The 20,734-nt window shown below is 45.1% G+C and overlaps 1 protein-coding gene across 1 annotated transcript in view; it reads right to left on the bottom strand.

The window, feature by feature from the left end:
- The window catches only part of OTOGL (otogelin like), a 1,067,300-nt gene that overhangs the window by 994,982 nt on the left and 51,584 nt on the right, over positions 1-20,734 (bottom strand). Inside the window, exons 5-6 of the mRNA XM_078649280.1 lie at positions 13,907-14,028; positions 8,815-9,020 (exon numbers count right to left, since the gene is read on the bottom strand). Of these exons, the coding sequence (XP_078505406.1) occupies positions 8,815-9,020; positions 13,907-14,028 (328 nt within the window). The remainder of the gene's footprint in view (positions 1-8,814; positions 9,021-13,906; positions 14,029-20,734) is intronic.

Raw genomic sequence — 20,734 nt, 5'->3', positions numbered from 1 at the left:
TGTCTGCTCCCCGAGGGGGCGGTTTGATCAATGTGATTACTGTCCATTGTAGATCATTTTCGCTATGTCCTTTGGCAGAATAATGTTCTACGAGGGGCGCATTTGCAGTCTTACATTTGATCCTACTCCGATGTTGTCCAATGCGGAGTTTGATCTTCTGGCTCGTTTGTCCAATGTAAATAAGCCCACACGGGCAAAAGATGGCATAAACTAGATTTACAGAGTTACAATTGGAGAAAGATTTGCGTTCATATTTGATGTTAGCATATGTGAACGTTTTACCTTCAATTGTGGTGTCACAGTAAATACATCCTCCGCATTTATTGTGACCCACAACTGGCGGGAAGCCCCAGGCATCATTTATGGTAGTTTTCAATGTAGGTGATGGAAGAGTTGCCCTTACTAAATGGTCTCTGATATTTTTTGCACGTTTGAAAGCAAACATGGGTTTGTCTAGTGATAGATTTCCGGCATTCAGTACTGGCCAATGTTTCAAAACACTTTTTCTTATAGCATTGGAAACAGGTGAGAACGTGGTGACACATATAAGCTTGTCCTGTTCAGTTTTTTGCTTGGGCTCTAGGAGGGCTTCCCGTGGGCAATACCAAGCTCTTTTCATTGATCTGCGCACCAGTTTGCGTGGATACCCTCTACTTCTCAGCTTTTTACTCAGAGTCTTAGCTTCAGAAAAATAATCATCCCTGAAGTAACAATTCCGCCTAATGCGGAGGAACTGGGAGAAGGGTAAGGAATCTCGTAGGGCCCTAGGGTGATGGCTAGAGTATTGGAGCAAGGTGTTTCGCTCAGTGGGCTTGCGGTGCAGTGTAGTGGTTAGACGGCCTTCAGTGTGTTTTATCTGTAAGCCCAGAAATGGGATAGAATCTTTACTAGTGGCAGTAGTGAAGCGGAGGCCTCCACTGTTATTATTGAGCCAATGTCCAAAAGCCAGGAGGTTATCATGGGACTCATTCCATACCATGAAAATATCGTCAATATATCTTTTCCACAAGGTGATTCCCTCATGGAAAGGATTAGACGTATGAAGGATGGTGCTGGTTTCAAGAGGGTCCATGTATAGAATGGCCAGGTTCGGAGCAAAAATGGCTCCCATGGAGGTCCCCTTGACTTGACCATAGAATTGTCCCTCAAACAGGAAGAAGTTTCTGGTGAGGCAAATTTCGAGAAGTTCAAGGATAAATAGCGAGGGTACATTATGTGGACGTGCTCTGGACTCAAGGACCTGCTCAATCACTCTTAGGGATTCAAATTGAGGGATGTTGGTGTACAGTGATTCCACATCCAGCGTGCACATGGTGCTGGATGTGGGATCAAAGGGATATTCTTCAATGAAATTAATCATGGCCATGCTATCTCTAATGTAGCAGATCGTTTCAGGAACAAAAGGCTTGATGAAAAAATCTATGTAGTGGCCTAGTGGCTCAAGAATTGATCCACAGCCCGAAACGATTGGGCGGCCGGGTGGTGATTGGGGGTCTTTGTGAATCTTAGGCAAACAGTATATCACCGGGATGCGGGGAGATTTAGTATTCAAAAAGTCATACTCATTTTTGGTCAGGAATCCCGAGTCAAGTGCCCTTGTAGTGACAGTGGTAATAAGGCCTTGGATTTCACTGGTAGGATTTCTAGGGAGTTTACAATAGTGCTCGGTGTTGGTAAGCTGTCGTAGCACTTCAGTTTTATAGGATTCGCTGTTTTGAATAACTATTCCTCCCCCTTTATCAGCCGGTTTTATTACCAGGGACTGGTTGTTTTTCAAGGATGAAATCGCCTTTTTCTCATCAAGAGAGATGTTGTATGGGACGAAGGACTTTTTATTTTCAAGGGCTGTTAGATCCTTCAGTACCAGTTTCTCAAATGTCGGAATTTCAACTGGGATCATTCCAGCTGAGGGAGAGAATTTTGAGGGAGGTCTGAACGGGGTGTTAGAATGTTTAGGTATGGATGGGTTGAGGCTGAAAAAGCTTTTCAGACGAATTTTTCTGAAGAACCTTAATAGTTCCGTCTGAGCTTCTTGAAAATTAGGGCGTACCATGGGTACGAAAGACAAGCCTCTACTAAGAAGAGATATTTCGTTACTGGATAGAATATGGTCAGTAAGGTTAAAGATTGGTAAGAGACCAGTCACTAAGGTGTTAGTGGAGGAATTATTTAGTGTATCTACCACCTGTAGTGTTGGCGGCGTGTGAACCGTTCTCCCGGGGGGTTCGGTGGTTTGGACCATGTTTTTCCTCTGCCCCTGGGTTGGCCACGGCCTCCTTCTAAAAAATTCCTATTGGAGGGACCCGGGCTGTCGCTCTGATCAGAGTGGCCGGATGAATCGGCTGAGCTATCTGTAAATCCTACGTATTGTTGTCGCCTATTAAATCTACCCCAGGGTCTCTGTTGTTGTGGACCGTTATAAGGGCGATTAGTATAGTAATCTTTATTAAGGTAGGGATATGTTCTTTCCTCGTTGTAGTTCTTGATATCTTTTTTAACCTTAGTTTGTTTTTTATTCAGCTCAAATTTGTGAAACTCTTCTATAGTTTTGTTTATTTTTTCTAGGAGTTTACTTGTTTCTGAGCTAGTATTACTGTCTTTAATTTGTTTTTCTAGATCTGTTATTTCAATGTTCAGTTGTTTAAGCTCTTCTGTCGCTATTTCAATTCCAAGGACCATCCAGTGTCTTGAGCAAGTTGTACTGATGTAACTGAACCCCTTTATATATTTTGGATTGGTGGTGAAAACCCCTGGTACGTTGCGTACTTGTAGGCCAAGTGGGATGATGTTTGATTTTAGGTAGTCGGTCAAGAGTCTGATCATCAGGAGTAGACGAACCTCTTTCTTCTTTAATTTCTCTAGCTCATCAGAAAGAGAAGTGCTGGGAATGGAAGGGTTTTCGGTTGGGTCAGAGAGGAGAGATGGACCCCCTAAGATTTTATTAATGTATTCTAAATCATACATTGGAGGGTGGGGATCAGACATGCCTGAAAAGAACAACGTGTGAAAGATAAAGGGTTTAGACAGAGGACAAGGAGAGCCCACTTGTAAGAGAAAGGGGCTGGGATTACCTCAATCCCTTGCAATCCGGCGATTGCGCTAACTATGTTTCAAAAAAACAAGGGAACCCTAAAGGTATAGCGTAGGGACCTTGGGCATTACATATTACAAAGAACAGTGGTCCCTATGTGCATTAAATATACAGTACAAAATAATCATATACTCAATCAGTAATATGTCTTCTGTCCGTCCGGACAGGATTTAATAAATTCTAAATCCAAAGATGAAGTATTTTACGAAAAAGGATGTCAAGTGGGCACAGCCGTGACCCTCAACATACAAGACAAAACAACAGAAAAGCAATGTAAACAAGGCAAGGGAATAAGTCTGCGTACTTGTACTTCAGTAAGGCAGGCATAAGTTACAGAAAAACACTCCATTGCATTTTGTAAATTTTGACATAGATAATGTGCATATGGGGTTTAAAAGTCGACGACGTTTCGATGCCTATAGAAATAGAGGCATCATCATCAGGACAAGAATTGGCACTATTGTTGTCTTGAACAAAAGCAATATAAAATGCCTTTCAATTACATTTACTTATACATTAATGGTTACAATGGAGAAAAAGGGGGGAAAAAACAGAGAGACCAAGAGTTAGGTTCATTACATGAAAATGAAGGCATGTCTCAGTGATCCTTAAGTAGTGAACAAAGGCAGTGCTTGTGAATGAGGCAAGCATAAAAAGTGAAGAAGGTGAAAAAAGTTAAAATATTGCCGTCGTGATGATATGATCGTCGTAGTGACCCTGAACTAGTTGAGGAATAAATTGCTCATTCAAAGCGAGCGAAAAATAGCAGTTTGGAAATTTAAAACGGGCGAAAATCACAGTGAAACCGGCTGTGAGAAGTGGGTTGTCAAACTGCATGCACAGCGGTATTTTCGGAAGTAATGCGTTCAAAAAACGGGCAAGAGAGTGCACGATAACGCATGGTGGGCTATGATGCAGGGGCATGCTGGCGTGAGTGGAGAGGTGGTGTTCTAATACCTACTTCAATCAAATGAAAACGCTCTCCGTAAATTCAGATCAATAGATCTGGCGGTGCTCAAGGGTTTGGTCGGCGGGTCTGAAAACGTAAAGTGCGGCCAGTTAAAAGCAGAGATGCATGTGCTCAGCATTTGCAGAAAACAGGGGGAGTGGCTGTTTACCTGATTACCCGGTCGGGCAAAGCAATATTCGTGGGTACGAAAGTATTGCCGGGACTCTCGCGCAGCAATGGCGGCGTAGCGTAATAGCTACCTGGCAACTACAAAACGGAGGTGTGGGTTACACATGGGCATCTCTAATATAAATATTAAAACCAATTAGAGGCGGGAGGTGGCTGTTTACTTACTTGAGGAGTGCGACGGCACTATGGCGGGAGTGGCGATCTGGTGGTCAGTAATCTCAGGTTCCCGGGCTTTTAATGGGACCTGGACGCGGTAAACAGCGAAAAGGGACTAACTGAGGCTGTAACAGTTAGGTAGGTGAAAACGGCGGCCATTTCAAAGCGGTGAAAATAAAGTGATGTGAACATGCAAAGTGTTGTTGGCAAAAGTGATTTTACATCAGTGTATTGCAGAAATATATAAAAACATTTCAATTTGCAGCAGGGAAGTCCATTACAATTTAGAGCAGGGAAGTCCAATCCTCAATCCGGTTTAGCCCATCATGGATGCTGTTGCAGCGCAAGATCCATTGCAGTTCCTCTTTATTCAGCAGTTGAGCCATGTCTGCTCCCCGAGGGGGCGGTTTGATCAATGTGATTACTGTCCATTGTAGATCATTTTCGCTATGTCCTTTGGCAGAATAATGTTCTACGAGGGGCGCATTTGCAGTCTTACATTTGATCCTACTCCGATGTTGTCCAATGCGGAGTTTGATCTTCTGGCTCGTTTGTCCAATGTAAATAAGCCCACACGGGCAAAAGATGGCATAAACTAGATTTACAGAGTTACAATTGGAGAAAGATTTGCGTTCATATTTGATGTTAGCATATGTGAACGTTTTACCTTCAATTGTGGTGTCACAGTAAATACATCCTCCGCATTTATTGTGACCCACAACTGGCGGGAAGCCCCAGGCATCATTTATGGTAGTTTTCAATGTAGGTGATGGAAGAGTTGCCCTTACTAAATGGTCTCTGATATTTTTTGCACGTTTGAAAGCAAACATGGGTTTGTCTAGTGATAGATTTCCGGCATTCAGTACTGGCCAATGTTTCAAAACACTTTTTCTTATAGCATTGGAAACAGGTGAGAACGTGGTGACACATATAAGCTTGTCCTGTTCAGTTTTTTGCTTGGGCTCTAGGAGGGCTTCCCGTGGGCAATACCAAGCTCTTTTCATTGATCTGCGCACCAGTTTGCGTGGATACCCTCTACTTCTCAGCTTTTTACTCAGAGTCTTAGCTTCAGAAAAATAATCATCCCTGAAGTAACAATTCCGCCTAATGCGGAGGAACTGGGAGAAGGGTAAGGAATCTCGTAGGGCCCTAGGGTGATGGCTAGAGTATTGGAGCAAGGTGTTTCGCTCAGTGGGCTTGCGGTGCAGTGTAGTGGTTAGACGGCCTTCAGTGTGTTTTATCTGTAAGTCCAGAAATGGGATAGAATCTTTACTAGTGGCAGTAGTGAAGCGGAGGCCTCCACTGTTATTATTGAGCCAATGTCCAAAAGCCAGGAGGTTATCATGGGACTCATTCCATACCATGAAAATATCGTCAATATATCTTTTCCACAAGGTGATTCCCTCATGGAAAGGATTAGACGTATGAAGGATGGTGCTGGTTTCAAGATGGTCCATGTATAGAATGGCCAGGTTCGGAGCAAAAATGGCTCCCATGGAGGTCCCCTTGACTTGACCATAGAATTGTCCCTCAAACAGGAAGAAGTTTCTGGTGAGGCAAATTTCGAGAAGTTCAAGGATAAATAGCGAGGGTACATTATGTGGACGTGCTCTGGACTCAAGGACCTGCTCAATCACTCTTAGGGATTCAAATTGAGGGATGTTGGTGTACAGTGATTCCACATCCAGCGTGCACATGGTGCTGGATGTGGGATCAAAGGGATATTCTTCAATGAAATTAATCATGGCCATGCTATCTCTAATGTAGCAGATCGTTTCAGGAACAAAAGGCTTGATGAAAAAATCTAGTTAGTGGCCTAGTGGCTCAAGAATTGATCCACAGCCCGAAACGATTGGGCGGCCGGGTGGTGATATGGGGTCTTTGTGAATCTTAGGCAAACAGTATATCACCGGGATGCGGGGAGATTTAGTATTCAAAAAGTCATACTCATTTTTGGTCAGGAATCCCGAGTCAAGTGCCCTTGTAGTGACAGTGGTAATAAGGCCTTGGATTTCACTGGTAGGATTTCTAGGGAGTTTACAATAGTGCTCGGTGTTGGTAAGCTGTCGTAGCACTTCAGTTTTATAGGACCAGATGGGACGGCAGAGAGCAGGCAAACACAAAGATTAACTGCTCAGCGCCCATGCAGTCTACAGCCATAGTCATGAACAAACGGTCTAACTCATGCCTTTCACAAATAATACTTGATTATAAAACTTGACAGAGAACCTAATATCCTAGCCTGCCTCACTAACAAAAGCACAAAATAACTCACAGACACAAAATGACATCGCAGAATGAGTCATTCTGTGTCTAGGCTACTCAATAACACAGCTTGTCACAGACCAACTAAAAATCACACATACACACACCTTCCACTCTTTAATTTCCACTCACTTGTCATTATTACAAACACATATCAGAACAACTCCAAGGAAATTGCCTCTCACTGTACAAATCTACACACTGCAAAAGCATCACATTTCAAATACTTTTGGCTTAAACGCAATCCAAATACCCTAAAAATCTCTTGAACGTGACTAAGAAAGATGCAATGAAGCACAAGGTAACTTGTGCAACTACAGCACCACCCACATACTGCACACTTTATTATAATACAGTTATCAATGCAGGAAATGAAGGGAGTCCACTTGCATCCCAGAACAAGCACCAATTACTAAGCTGGATCTGGGCTGGCCCAGGGAAATATATTGAATTTGTCCTGGAGTGATTTGCCAACAAGGGGTAACGTTCAGCAACGCCTGTAAATTGTCTGCTTTCTGTTTGGAAAAGCAGTCTGAAGTGAGTGAGGGAGGCCTCTTATTTCAGCCCCAGGTGGGCGCAAATGCCTCCGTTAAACGGCCATCAGCCTTTCTTTTGTTTGAGTTTTATCCTGGTGCTGAGCTATCTGTATCCTAACACCTAGATGTCAAGGAAGGAAAGAAAGTCACTCAGCTTGTTATCACGTCACAAGTGCTAACAGAAACGATGATTGGAGGCAGGTTTTTGACTTTGTTTATTCTGTGTATGTAAGGAGCGTACATGCATTGTAAAAATGTCAGATGTGTCTGTCTCAATGAGTAATTGTAATATTATTCCTTCATATAGCGCTCACTAACTTATTTACTCATTTAAGTTGGTTTATGGCAATATTGAGCCCAATGTACAGTGTCAGAGCGCTTCACATCACACACTTTATACAGAGACAATGAGCCATACAGAAGGGTAACAATCAATGTACATGAAATGTTACATAAAACAATTAGGGCTACAAGGTGTAGGATTCCCATAACATACATTCTGTATTAAGAGGGACTAGTGATTGGTCTGGAAAATCACAAAATCAGGTTTTATATTTTTATCAATGATTGTGGGCGTATATGTACTGATAAAACCTTATTGCTACCCAAATGAACTTTTTCTAGCAACCTTAAAATAATGAAAAATTAAACATATTCAAAAGGTTCTAACTCACTGTGATATATTAGGAGGTTGTAACTGTTGAACTGCTAGTAGCAGGATCTCTGTGAGAAAAGCAGTAACCACTGGAGCTATCTATATAAAATACACATTTGTAACCTGTATGTTACACATTGTGCTTTGCAGCAGGCACTTTAACCCATTATGCTATTTTACAACTGGACAAAACACAGGTCTCTCCAGCAGGCGCATTAACCAGCAGAATTACCTTAAAACTACTTATACCCTGGAAATGACTAAGCACAGAAGGATCTCTGCAGCTGTCGCCATGACCCAGTATGATATTTTATAATGGAACCTGTTTGAGGCTTATTAAGTAAACCAGAACAGATCCGCCCTCACATTTATCCTTCTTGCTAATTCCTTTGCGGCAGAGCTTCTAAAATATAAATGTATATATCTTGACTGTCAGACTGCATTTTTCATGTGACCTCACCCCCTTTCTGCTGGCACACCTTGGCCCCCAATGTGTGGGTTCCTGCAGTAATTTCCTTCCATTTCCAGCCCTGACAGTTATACATAAACCCTGGCTCACAGTGCACAGCTGCATAATGAAAAATGTTCAAATGTTCCCATGAGTGCTGCACCTAAAACAGTTTTGCATTTGTTAAAAACGTATAAGATGGTTTTGCCCTTTCCTGCTGCGGATCATTTTTCGGACAAGCGTTGGATGATGTTCAAAGGGAATGCCATGTTTCCGTACTTTCACAGACATCAATTGCTTTGAATCACTGAACCAATTGGCTAACAAATATACCAGCACAGACCTGACAAAAGAGCCTCTGCCTTTGCCTAAGAAGGAGTTCAAAGGTAGCTTTCTGCTCAAATGTCACCAGCACTCCGTTGAAATGGAGAGGGTAACGGGAGCCTCGGTGCCAAGCAGTGGAATGTGCAGGGCAGGCAGTGCTTACATCTCACAGGTGGCTTTGTGGAGGCTGTCTATACTTACTGTTCTGCTTTATCAGATCATCCGATGTATTGCCATTAAAATTCCCACACAGGCCACAAGGTTTTCCTTTATGGTCATCTGTTAGTTTGATGTAAACTCCAGAGCTCCCGTCCCAAGCGAGGGAAAATCCAAAAGTTGTTTTCACCAGAATGTAGTCCGCTAGCCTCTCGATGAACACATTTTCGATCGTCTGTGGTAATATTACGCTGCAAACGAAATTTGCAGAATTTAATGTTAATAATTCTTTAAGATACCACAGCGGAAGAAAGCTATTTTGTGCAATCATTCTTGAACCACCTAAAAAAGCAACACACTAGTAAGTTCACTCCAAAAAGTAACCAAACCAAATAAAAGAGAAAAACTTCATTTGGTAGATGTAGCTCTTCCAAAAATATTCCCAAATCAGAAAGATAATAGAACATATATGTATATGTTTAATCTGATTTTGCTATGGATATGTACTGTTTTTCGTTTGTAATGATTTTAATTAATCAACAAATAAACGTTATACTACCACTAACTGAGCCATGCAGGCACTAACAGACCGAGTCACAGAGCCACACAGAAACTCACACACTCACAAAACTACTCACACACCCATTCACAGAACCACTTGGAAACTCCTACACCCACTTCAGACACTTACACACTCATTCACAGTCACACTCAAACATGTCTACATACACTCACAGATCCACTCATACACTCACACACCCCCCCACACACTCATATAGCCACTCACCCCCACTCAACGACACATACATCCTGCCACTCACACACCCATCATACAAAGTTACAGTTGCCAAAATAAAAAAATTAGAGTTTCACAACAAAAAACAAAGGTTACAGGGACATTATAGTTAGGAAAAAACATTAAAAAATATAGAAATTCACTGAAAAACCTGACCGAACTATAACTTATGCCCTAGCAATGCGCTTATGACCTCACATATAACTTCACTCACGATGTGGTCAGTGACATCTCAAATTACATCACTGATGACATCATCAAATGATTGTGAATGTTTTCTAAAAGTTTCTGAATGTTAAATATATATACTAAGCTACTACGAAAGTTAAATTAGTATACTTTGTTTACTACTAATGAGTAATACTATTTCCAACATTTATTATGCGAGTGACTGTGTGTATCCGTGTATGAGTGTGTCTGAGTGACTGCTTGGGTGTGGGAGTGGCCTTATGGGTGAAAAAGAAGGTTTGTGAGTAGCTGTATGGGTGATTAAGTGGGTGTGTGAGTAGCTGCATGAGTGAGTGAGTGGCTGTGTGGGAGTAAATGTATGGGTGAGTGAGCAGCTGCTGTGTGGGTGACTGTATGGATGAGTGACTGGGTATTACGTGGCTGTTGAGTGAGTGAGTGGCTGTTTGAGTGGGTCTATGGTTAACTGAGTGGGTGCATGTGTGGCTGTACTGGAGAGTGAGTGTCTGTGTGAGTGGCTTTAAGGGTGACTGAGTGGTTGTGAGAGTGCTTGTATGAATGTGTGAATCCGTATGTATATGGTTGTGAGGGTGTCTGGTGGGTGTGTGAATGGAGTTGTGGGTGAGTGGCTCTATTGAGAGGCTGTATGGGTGAGTGAGTGGGTGTGTGAGTGGCTGTATGGGTGAGTGAGCAGCTATGTGGGTGACTGCATGGGTAAGTGGCAGTGAAAGTAGGTGTATAGGTAAGTGAGTTGCTGTGTGAGTAGCTGCATGGATGAGGGGGTATATGAGTGGCTCTACAGTTGAGTGAGTGGCTGTGTGAGTGGTTGTATGGGTATGTAAGTGGGTGTATGAGTGGTTGTGTGAATGGTTCTGTGGATGAGGTCATCAGTAAGGTCATTTGAGATGTCATCAATGATGTCATCAATACTGCCACTGACCATGTCATGAGTGATGTAGTATGTGAGGTTATAAGCAGTGCATTGTGGGGGTTGTAAGTTGTACCTGGCTCGGGTAACTATAACTGATGGATTTCACTGGTTTTCAATGAGTGAAATCTGAGCCTAACTATTAATGTCCCTGTAACCTTTGGTTTTTCAGTGAATTTCTATGTTTTTTAATGTAATTTCCTAACTATAATGACCCTGTAACCATTGGTTTTTATAGTGAATTTCTAAGCTTTTTACATTTTATTTCCTAACTATACCCTCTAACCTTTGTGAGTGGGTGTGTGAGTGGCTGTATTGGTTCACAAGTGGGTGCGTGAGTGGCTGCATGGGTCTGTGAGTGTGTGTGTATGAGTGTTTTTTGGATGTGTGAGTGGCTGTATGGGTTGGTGACTGGGTGTGTGACTGGCTATATGGGCCTGTGGATATGTGAATGGCTGTATGGGTCTGTGAGTGGGTGTGTGAGTAGTTGTATGGGTTGGTGACTGGGGAGTGAGTGGCTGTATGGGTCTGGAATTGGGTAGGGGGTTAGGCGGGTAGCTGTGTGGGTGTGTTACTGGTTTTGTGACTGGCTGCATGAGTGTGATTGGCTGTATTGATCTTTGAATGGCTGTGTGATTGGCTGTGTGGATCTGTAAGTGGGTGTGTGAGTGGCTGTATGGATCTGTAAGTAGGTGTGTGAGTGGCGGTATGGGTGTGTGCATGGGTGTGTGAGTAGTTTTCTGGGTGTGTGAGTGGCTGTATGGGTCTGTGAGTGGTTATATAGATGTGTGAGTGGGTGTGTGAGCAGCTGTATGGGTCTGTGAGTGGGTATATTAGTGATTGTGTGAGTGGGTGTGTGAGTGGCTGAACGGGTATGTGAGTGGGTGTGTGAGTGGTTGTGTGGGTCTGTGAGTATATGTGAGAGTGGCTGAATGGGTATGTGATAGGGTATCTGAGTGTCTCTGTGGGTGTGTCAGTAGCTGTGTGAGTGACTGGAACACAACAGAACCTCACCTGCCCCTTTATCCAACAAGATTCCACAGTTTTGCAGAATATGTCTACACAACTGGAGTACTTTTTACCAGTTAATTAGTAAGTATGCCTTGTTGAGGAAATATCTAGTGCATATTCTACACTACAGCTGCGTAAAGGACCACAAGGTAATGTCTCAAATGATCTTGTGTGCATGTAATATCAATGTGAAAGTTCCTCAAGTATCTTCATCCAAAAATCTGTGATAACATGAATCCTCGTCTAGGGAAGATGATGAAACTACAAAGAGGTGAATCTGCACCAAACAGGGGTACTTCCTTATCACTTTATTAAGTTAATGGGAGGGGTGAGTAAGCAGCCCTCCTTCCAGGGCTGATTTCCAATCAGTCGTGTGCAGGTAGGCATGTTTGCAGAAAGGTGGAGAAAGGGGGCAGAGCCTCCGCTGAGCTCTCACTGTGAGGGACATACTGGAGATAACGGGAGGGGTTCTTGGCACCCAAAGACCCTCAGCATCCAAGGGAACTTCATCCCCCAACCAACAGTGTGCCAGGAGGCATGTTTGCAGAGTGGTGAAGAAAGGGGCGGAGCCTATGATGACCTCTCAGCAATCCCACTGTGTGGGACTTACTGGAGGTAACAGGAGGTGCTCTTGGCCACCAAGGGCCCTCAGCTTCTAAGGGGGCTTCATCCCCCAGCCAGTGGTGCGCCAGGAAGTATGTTTGCAGAGTGGTGGAGAAAGAGAACGGACCTCCGGCAACTTTCCAGAGGCAGGCATTTAAAAAAAATCTTTTATTAGGGGCGGGGGCCTCATGGCCTCACTTCCCCAGCCGATTTTAGCCATGGAGATCACATTCCCGGGGCCTGGCCTATTTCTAATAGGTAAGGAGGGCCCTGTGGCCCTTCTCCCCAGGCCGACTTAGGCCTTGATGAACCCATTCCCCCAGGGTCAGCCTTTCTCAAATGGTGGAGGGGGCCATGAGATCCCAAACACAGGACAATTTCAGCCCTTTGAACCCCATCCCAGCTCGTCCATGTCTGCTAGGTGCCCTCAGAGCACCCAATCGCCACTGGAACCATGGGGGAAGCCTAAAGGCCCGTGCAATCCCTGCCAGCTCCCTGCCTTCTGCGGGAGCCGGTATTGATTTAAAACAAACAGAGCTGCTGGAAAGGCAGCTCCCTGTCTCTGAAAGCAATTTTGATCTGCTTCCAGCAAGCAAGAGCATTTTCAATGTTCTTGCTTGCTGGAAGTGGAGCATTTGCTGTGGCTTGGTGGGAGCAGTAAAGCTCCCATCAAGCCACAGCAAACAGCTATGTCCCTGGGATGGGCATCCCAGGACATACCAGGAGCCGGCCCTGGGGGGGGGAGGGGTGGCAGGACCCAGGGCCATTATTGTCTCCTGGAGGGGGCCGCATGGCCCCCTCCTTTCTTGTATAAGCGCCTTTAACTTTGAATGGGAGGCGTCACAGACCCCGGGCCCTGGGGCCCACTACTCAGCTAAGTCCCAAGATGGCTGGCAACACTTCCTGGTTGAAGTGTTGGCAGCCAATCATATTACGGCATGGGGACAGTTGGATCCACAGAGGATCCGCATCCCTACACGTACAAATTTGTTTTCCAGTTAATATCCCCCAAAGTACTGAACGGATATCCACCAAATCAAAAAAAGGATGATCTGCATACCAAGATCTAGCTTCTTGCCATACCTATGGAAAAGAACATGAGTAAAACATGTTTTGGGACCCCCCACCCCCTTTTCTCGGCCTCTGCCAATACCCTGAAACTTTCCGGACACCATCTGAAGTACCAAGCTAATTTTTTGAGAAAAGGTCATGAAGATTCATCAATATATCTCTTACTTAGGACCTTAGGACATCGTTTGTCCCAAAAAGGGATTTTCAGTTGCCTATATCTTTACGTATGTGTGTGTGTGAACACTTAATAACATTCCTGTTCTGTTCCCTATAGAACTTAATTAAGACTAATACTATCTTTGCTTTACTGTACAGCTTAAACAAATTGGAAGAGCGAGCCCTGATTTCAACAATGTAGTCGAAATCGTAATCATCTCAGCTTGGAAATTCTGTTACCCTTGCACACACAGGCCTACCTGTAACGTATTTACTGACAACTCATTACCACTGATTGAGTGATATAAACAACATATATTGCCATTACAAATCATGCTATTTCATGAACACATTAGGCTGCTGTTACCAGGAAACACATAACTTACCGGCTTCCCCCCTTTCTCACTTCGTGGCCAGAAATAACTATATCCTCCTGGCTCGAAAAGAACATGGTGATTGACCGAGGGCAGGAGTAAACTGATCCATGACAATGTGGACTGTTATGAACCTTGAGTAGAAAAAGACAAAGTATTTGTGAAATGTTCTAATTACAATCCAATTACAGTATACAATGCCATTTCCTGGTGATATTTAGTAGATGAGAGCAACAACGTAATGTGCAAAAACTGCATGGCACAAAAGCTGAGACCTGCTGGTCTTTGTTTAGTCTTATTCCCGGACAATCAGGTGTATGTGCAACCAAAATGGGAAGCAAGCCATACATAAATTGGGAGTACATTTTATTTACACTCATAAAGACACTTAATTTAGGGTTTTAATTAGGAAATGCTTATTCCATTTAACGGACTGAAGGAAGGCTGAATACCTCTGGCCATAGCAGTTATAATGGCACGCAGGCAAACTGTCATACTGCTAACAGACTCTTCTGCTTGTTTCGAGGAAAAAACGGGCTATTACCTCAACCCGTCGTAAAGAAAACTGCTAGGGAAAAAACCCTCTCAGATCACTCACGTAGTCCCTTTGACCGGAGTATACCCAAGGTATTTAATGTGAAAGAAATGTAAGGACTGATCCATGCACAGGCTATGGAGTCTAAGAACACTCACTTCTAAGGTCTCATTTACTGGAGTCCTGGAGGTCTTTGGTCCTTGTGTTTGGTAAGTGAAACTGGATTGGATTGTGCACAATGTATTCGACCCAGCAAAAGATTTTATTTTAATTTTATTATGATATATAGGGTATATGCGCATGAGTGAGTGTGTGCTTAGGTACGCTGTACTTCCTTTCATTATGCAGGATGCTTTGCACATGACTGTGTATGGTAGCCTAACTAGGATGTTCTGTTGTCCTTACAAGGAATTATTGTCTAAGGAGTCACAACATTACTGGTGCTTATTTACTTTTACATTGTCTGTTACTTTTCAGTACTAGTACCAACCCTCGCCTCGGTATCTGATTTTAAGGCGTCAGTCGCCTCCCTGAGGCTGTTCAAGCAAGAAACATGGTTGCTTAATCAGACCTAGCTGTCAATGTCCTGAAAAACAAATCTGTTAGACTTCATGGTGTGCTTTTTTTTAATCTGCAATTGTGAATTAAATTGCTTGTGGTAACAGTGATACTTCTGAACCGTTGAGGTGTTAAAGAGCACATATTGCCATAGTAGTACCCAGCACTGAAGAACAATACTTTGTGTGCAGATATGCCCTTTGTGAAAGAGCAGACACCATCACTCACAGCGAAGTTAGCCTTTGGATGAAGTGGGCATACCCATTGCCCCATGCTGTATACTGTACTGGGTGGAAAAAGATGGGAATGACAACAAAATATCAATGGATACAGAGGGCTAGCTAAAAGTCCCTATAAGTAAGTATATTATACATATAATTTTAGCAAAATCAAAAAGGTTTGTCTAAAGCCAGTCCTATGAAGACCATTTTTTGTGGTCTTCAGCAGTAATTTCCCTCACCTCTACATGATTCGTTCAGGGCGCTGCTTTACCTTGTTATGTGGACTAGCACCTGCCCTGTCTATTCAATGATATCTAATCCAACTAGACTCTTAGCTATTTTTATTCAAAAGTGTAAGCAGGCAATGTAGTAACATATCAATCATCCAGGGAATGTGCACATTCAGCTAAGTTGTGGAATTCTCTGCCAGTCTCCATTCGTGGCATAGAGGACACATTGACTTTCCGGAAAGCCATTAAGACCTTCCTCTTTCCATTGTCTTAGGGACTGTGATTTCTTTGGCCAGCTTTTGTTATTCTGTACAATTAGACTGACAGCGCCGGGACCCCCCTTCGCTGGGGCAGCTGTGCGCTAAACAAAATTATAACATAACATAACATAACATAACATCTAACAGAAACTGTAATATTTCTCTGAATCTACTGATTAGAATTACATGTACATGTTTACCACTCATGCTGTTTGAAAATAATAACTTAATGAATCTTACTATCCTCAAATAAAACTCTGAATTTACATGTAAAATTCATTCAGAATTGGGAGTATTATCCAAACATTCAAAAGAAGAAAAGAGGAAACAAGATCTGCAGGGAAGTATCATTATTGTCTCAAAAGCGCGATTTGGCCTCCAAGCTAGGAAAAAGCTAACCTGAAGGAGAACCAGTGCTTAATTTGAGCCAGAGGTTGAAGGTATGCTAATACCAACATGTAGAGACAGACTCAGGTGTTGACATCTGCTTTGAATACTGTGCTCTGAGTACTGCGTATGAATTTGGAGGATTGTACATTTCCAAATGAATACTTGATGGAACTCATCCAACACTGACTACAAGACTAATGCCCTGAAGAAGTTCTCTCATATGAAATGTGTTGGTGTAGGTATTGCTTTTTTTTAATAACCAATTTTATTGATTTGATGAGGTCGCAACAAAGATAGCAGCACCAATTATGGTTACGATTTACAAGACAAGGCAGAGATGAAAAAACCCATCACATCTGCATATAAAAGCTTACAAGCATGAAGAACGTATAAACATTCCAACCCCAGTCCTTGGCTGCGTACTAAAAACCTTTAGTCCTCTACCACCCCAACCCATTTGCCCCACATTCGAAAAGAATTTTAAGGGCAACCTCTGGCCGCATACAGGGGCTGTTCTTGCGTGGCACACAAGTCCACTCCCCTGCGCCAGTGCGCCATTGTAGGAGCAGTTGAGTTCAGCCAGTGAGCTGCTATGTCTCTTTTGGCCACCATCAATGCTGTGTTGAGGAAGAGTTTCTCAGCCCTGGTACCGCCCAACCCCTCGGTGATGCCCAGGAGCACGTTCATTGGACTAAGAGGGACCTCTCAGCCCAGGACCTCAGTGAGCTCCCCTGTTACGGATTCCCAATACCTCGTGATCGCAGAGCAAAGCCATACCATGTGATAAAAATCTGCTTGTGGGTGAGAGCAACAGGGACAGGAAGCATCGGGCTGGAGCCCAGCGAGGTGAAGATGCAGCGGCATGAGGTAAGCAGCGTGAAGATAGTATATTTGGACTAGCCGAAGCCTTGCTGAGACTGTAATTGTTTTGGGAGCCATCAATGCATCTCTCCAGTCAGCTTCTTCCAGTGCCCCACGCCAACCCTCCCACTTGTCCCTGAGTTGAGATAATGAGTTGTGAGTGTTCTTTGTAAGGGAACGATCCCTCCCTTCCCTAGATTACCGATCATTTCCTGGGCTTCAGGTAGGCTGTATTCAGGTAGGGAAGTGCCCTCTGAGAGATGGGGCATGGCGTAGCCTCAGGTATTGGAAAAACTGGGAAGAGTGAAGAGAGTATCGGGTCTGCAAATCTTGAAAAGGGTGTAAGTGGGTTCCACTCCAGATATCCCCCAATAGGGAAATTCCAATGAGATCCCATGGTTGGAATCCAGAGGGATTAGCAACCTCCCGGAGTCTGGTACCGCACTATAAGGGAGTTTACTGGGTCAATTTATCTGACCAGTGTATGTGATGCAAGGAGGCATGCCAGGCTAAAAACACTCCGCGTGTGACCTCAGGGAGAGTTTGGGTAACAGTGTTTCCGTATAGCAACCCCTGGATATTGGACAGACCCAGGGTGTGCAGCTCCAGGCGATACACCGGGTCAGAACAGCCACCATTAAACCAATCATGTACAGTGAGAAGCCGAGTCACTAAATAATAAAGATAAAGGCTCATCATCCCAAGACCGCCATCAAAGGGTGGGATCCGGCATTGGGAGAGGGCCAGCCTGGGCCTCCTCCCTCCCATAAAAACTTGATGGCCAGGCTGTCCATCTCCCGAAACATGGATCTGGAGAAGGGGAGGTGCGTCTTCTGTAGCAGGTACAGGAATCTGGGCAGAATCATCATTTTAAATAAGGCTATTGTGCCCAGAGGGTTCAGCGGCAGGATTTGCCATTTTACGAGGTCAGCGCAAACTCATTTCAACAACAGGGTGACGTTACGTGACCAGGCGAGGTCGGGTAGAAGGGCTACCCAGATCCCCAAGTACTTGAAGTACTGTCGCCGAAGAGGGATCGATCAAGTCAATCAAAGCACTCCCGAGAGAGGTGAAGGGGGACCAGGACAGACTTGGCCAGGTTTAACCAGAGGCCAGAGGTGTGTTTGAAGAGATCTAAGGCCCTGGGTCATCGGGGTCCCAACCAAGCAGGGTCTGCTAAAAATAACAGTACGTCGTCAGCGTAGAACACAATCTTGTCCTCTTCGAGACTGGGCCATCTCCATCCCGAGAGAAACTGGTCAGAACGGACAAGACAAGCAAAGGGCTCCATTACCCTGCCTCGTGCCCCTCCTGATAGGAAAGGGACGGGACAGAGCTCCATTGACTAGAACCTGAGGCAGTGGCTGACAATACAACATCTTAACCCGGTTGCAGAAGGGGATTCCAAAACCCATTTCCTGCAACACCGCCTCTAGGTGTCTCCAATCCACCGAATCGAATGCCTTCTCACAATTCACAAGAAGAAGAGGTAAGTAGGGAGTTAGCTGGTGTCGATTCGCTAGAGCAAGGTGGAGGCGTGTGAGGCAATGTCTGGTCCCTCTGACGGGCATAAAACCGCACTGGTGAGGGTGGACCAGCTTGGCCAGGTGTGGTCGTATGTGGTTGGCCAAGACAGAGGCAAATGTTTTAAGCTCTGAATTAATGAGGTAGTCAGAGCAACAGTTAGAGGGAGGCTGAGACTTAGGGATCACCACAATAGTAGCCAAGTCTGTGTCTGGATGGAATGAGCTGTGGTCTATCACTTCTCGGTACAGTTCCAGGAGAGGTGGGACCAGGGTGTCCAGGTAGGACACGTAAAACTCCTGGGGGAGCCTGTCCCGTGGCCATGCGTGATATGGCATCATGAACCTCCTCAGGGGTGACCAGAAGATCAAGCTCCTCTGCCTCAGACTCACTAAGGCGCGGGAGGGGGAACCGTTCGTGCCGGAGGAGCTCTGAGAGCGAGAGACTAGGGGTTTGAGCCAAATAGAGAGTGGTGTAATAAGTGGTGAAGCATTGGGCCACTGCCACCGGGGCACGAGGAGCCTCCCCACCCATGTCGATCATCTCACGGATGATATGGTTGGCCATAGGGCAAGTGGCCAGACGATGGAGGCGCTTTCCATTTTTATCTCTCCATCCGTATACTCGGGCCACGGAAGATCTCCATAGCAGCTTGGCAGCCTCCAGGGAGGTCTGTCTAATCTCGTCCCTCAGAAATGCCAATCTTCTGTCCTGAGCCTCGGTTCTGTCCTCCAGGGGCAGAGTCTCGAGCTAGGTGGCCTGGGTCTCCAGAAGTGTACGCTGGGAATCGTGCGCTGCGCGGTTAAGTTTGAGTTGGCCTTTGGAAAAGCCCCAAATGGTGGCCTTTCCGGCCTCCCATAGGGTACAAGAAGAGGACACCGAACTTTGGTTGTTGGTAAAGTAGAGGCGAAGCTCGGCTTCCACCTGCTCTCTGAATCCCTTGTCCTTGGGGAACCAGGCGCTGAGCCGCCAGATCGGGCGTGAGGATGGAGGAAGAGTGCCTATCTGCAACGCCACCGGAGAGTGATCCGATAGACCTCTGGGGAGGATGGTGATAGCCTGAATTGCCCGGAAATCCTGGGCTGGTAAGAAAACATTGTCTAGTCTTGCGTGTGTGTGGTGCGAAGCTGAGGTATGGGTATAGTGTTGAGTTACCGGGTGCCAGAGTCTCCAGGCCTCCCCGAGACCTAAATTGGTGGCCCAGGTCGATAGGAGGTCAGACTGGGCAATCCTAGTGGTGAAGGGGGCGAAGCGGTGTCAAGGCCGAGTCCATAACTGCGTTGAAGTCTCCCCCAATGACGGTCGTCCCCAAGAGCAAGGGAGCAAACAGGGAGGTGAGTTGGTTAAGTGTAGAGGCCAGCACGGCGGGAGGGGATTAGACAGCAAGCAGATTTAGAGGCCGATCCCCAAGGGTCCCCTCCAGGAGGACAAAGCAGCACTGCGAGTTGTGGGTCACTCTGCGCATCACTAGTGGAAGAGCACGGCGCACCATAATGGCCACCCCTCTCAATCCCTGATTGAAGCCAGAGTGCCAGACTCCGCCAAGATATTGCTTTTTATAGTTAGAACTCAATAAAGAAGACTTTTATATAATATTCAAACGACTCTCCTTTCATCTGTTGAAGTCAATAGATTCAATACATGTTGGACTCTTTAACTGAGTGCTCCTTGAGTGACAGTTTTGGTCACCTCTTTGTGCCGAAGCGGCAAGGAGGCTTCAAATACTCATGCCGGATGTATGACCTTACAACGCATACATTCACAACGCATGCCATTTAATTTAATTTAATTGTGGGTTTATATAGCGCTAGAATCAACTCCCAGAGGAGTATCTCCGCGCTTCGACCGCTGGGGAACCCGTCCTGGCTCACCCTGAGAGATGGTCCCTAATGGGTATCTCTAAGGTGCGACCAAGCATCCCCGGCGGTCTGGGGGGCCGTTGTGAAGATGAGGCAAGCTAATGCCCAGAGTTGCCGAGTGTGGTCCCTGACTGGAGTAGGCACCGAGGCGAGAATTATCGAGCCCGCTGACCCTGGTCCACGACCCTGCCGCGTCGGGAATCGAACCCTGGTCCCGGGCCTTCCTCTGCTTACGGGTCTGCCGCCTCTAACCAGTGAGCCACACCACTCCACATCTGCCATTACAACGAAACATTTACAACGCAGGATCCATTACAACGCATGCCATCACAACGCATGCCATTACAACGCATGTCATTACAACGCAGCTGCTATTACGACGCATGCCATTACAACGTAAGC

This window comes from Lissotriton helveticus, chromosome 1_1, assembly GCF_964261635.1.
Source record: "Lissotriton helveticus chromosome 1_1, aLisHel1.1, whole genome shotgun sequence".
In the NCBI taxonomy this organism is placed as follows: Eukaryota; Metazoa; Chordata; class Amphibia; order Caudata; family Salamandridae; genus Lissotriton; species Lissotriton helveticus.
Note: the sequence above shows the minus strand (reverse complement) of the source record. Positions and strands in the feature narration are given on the sequence as shown.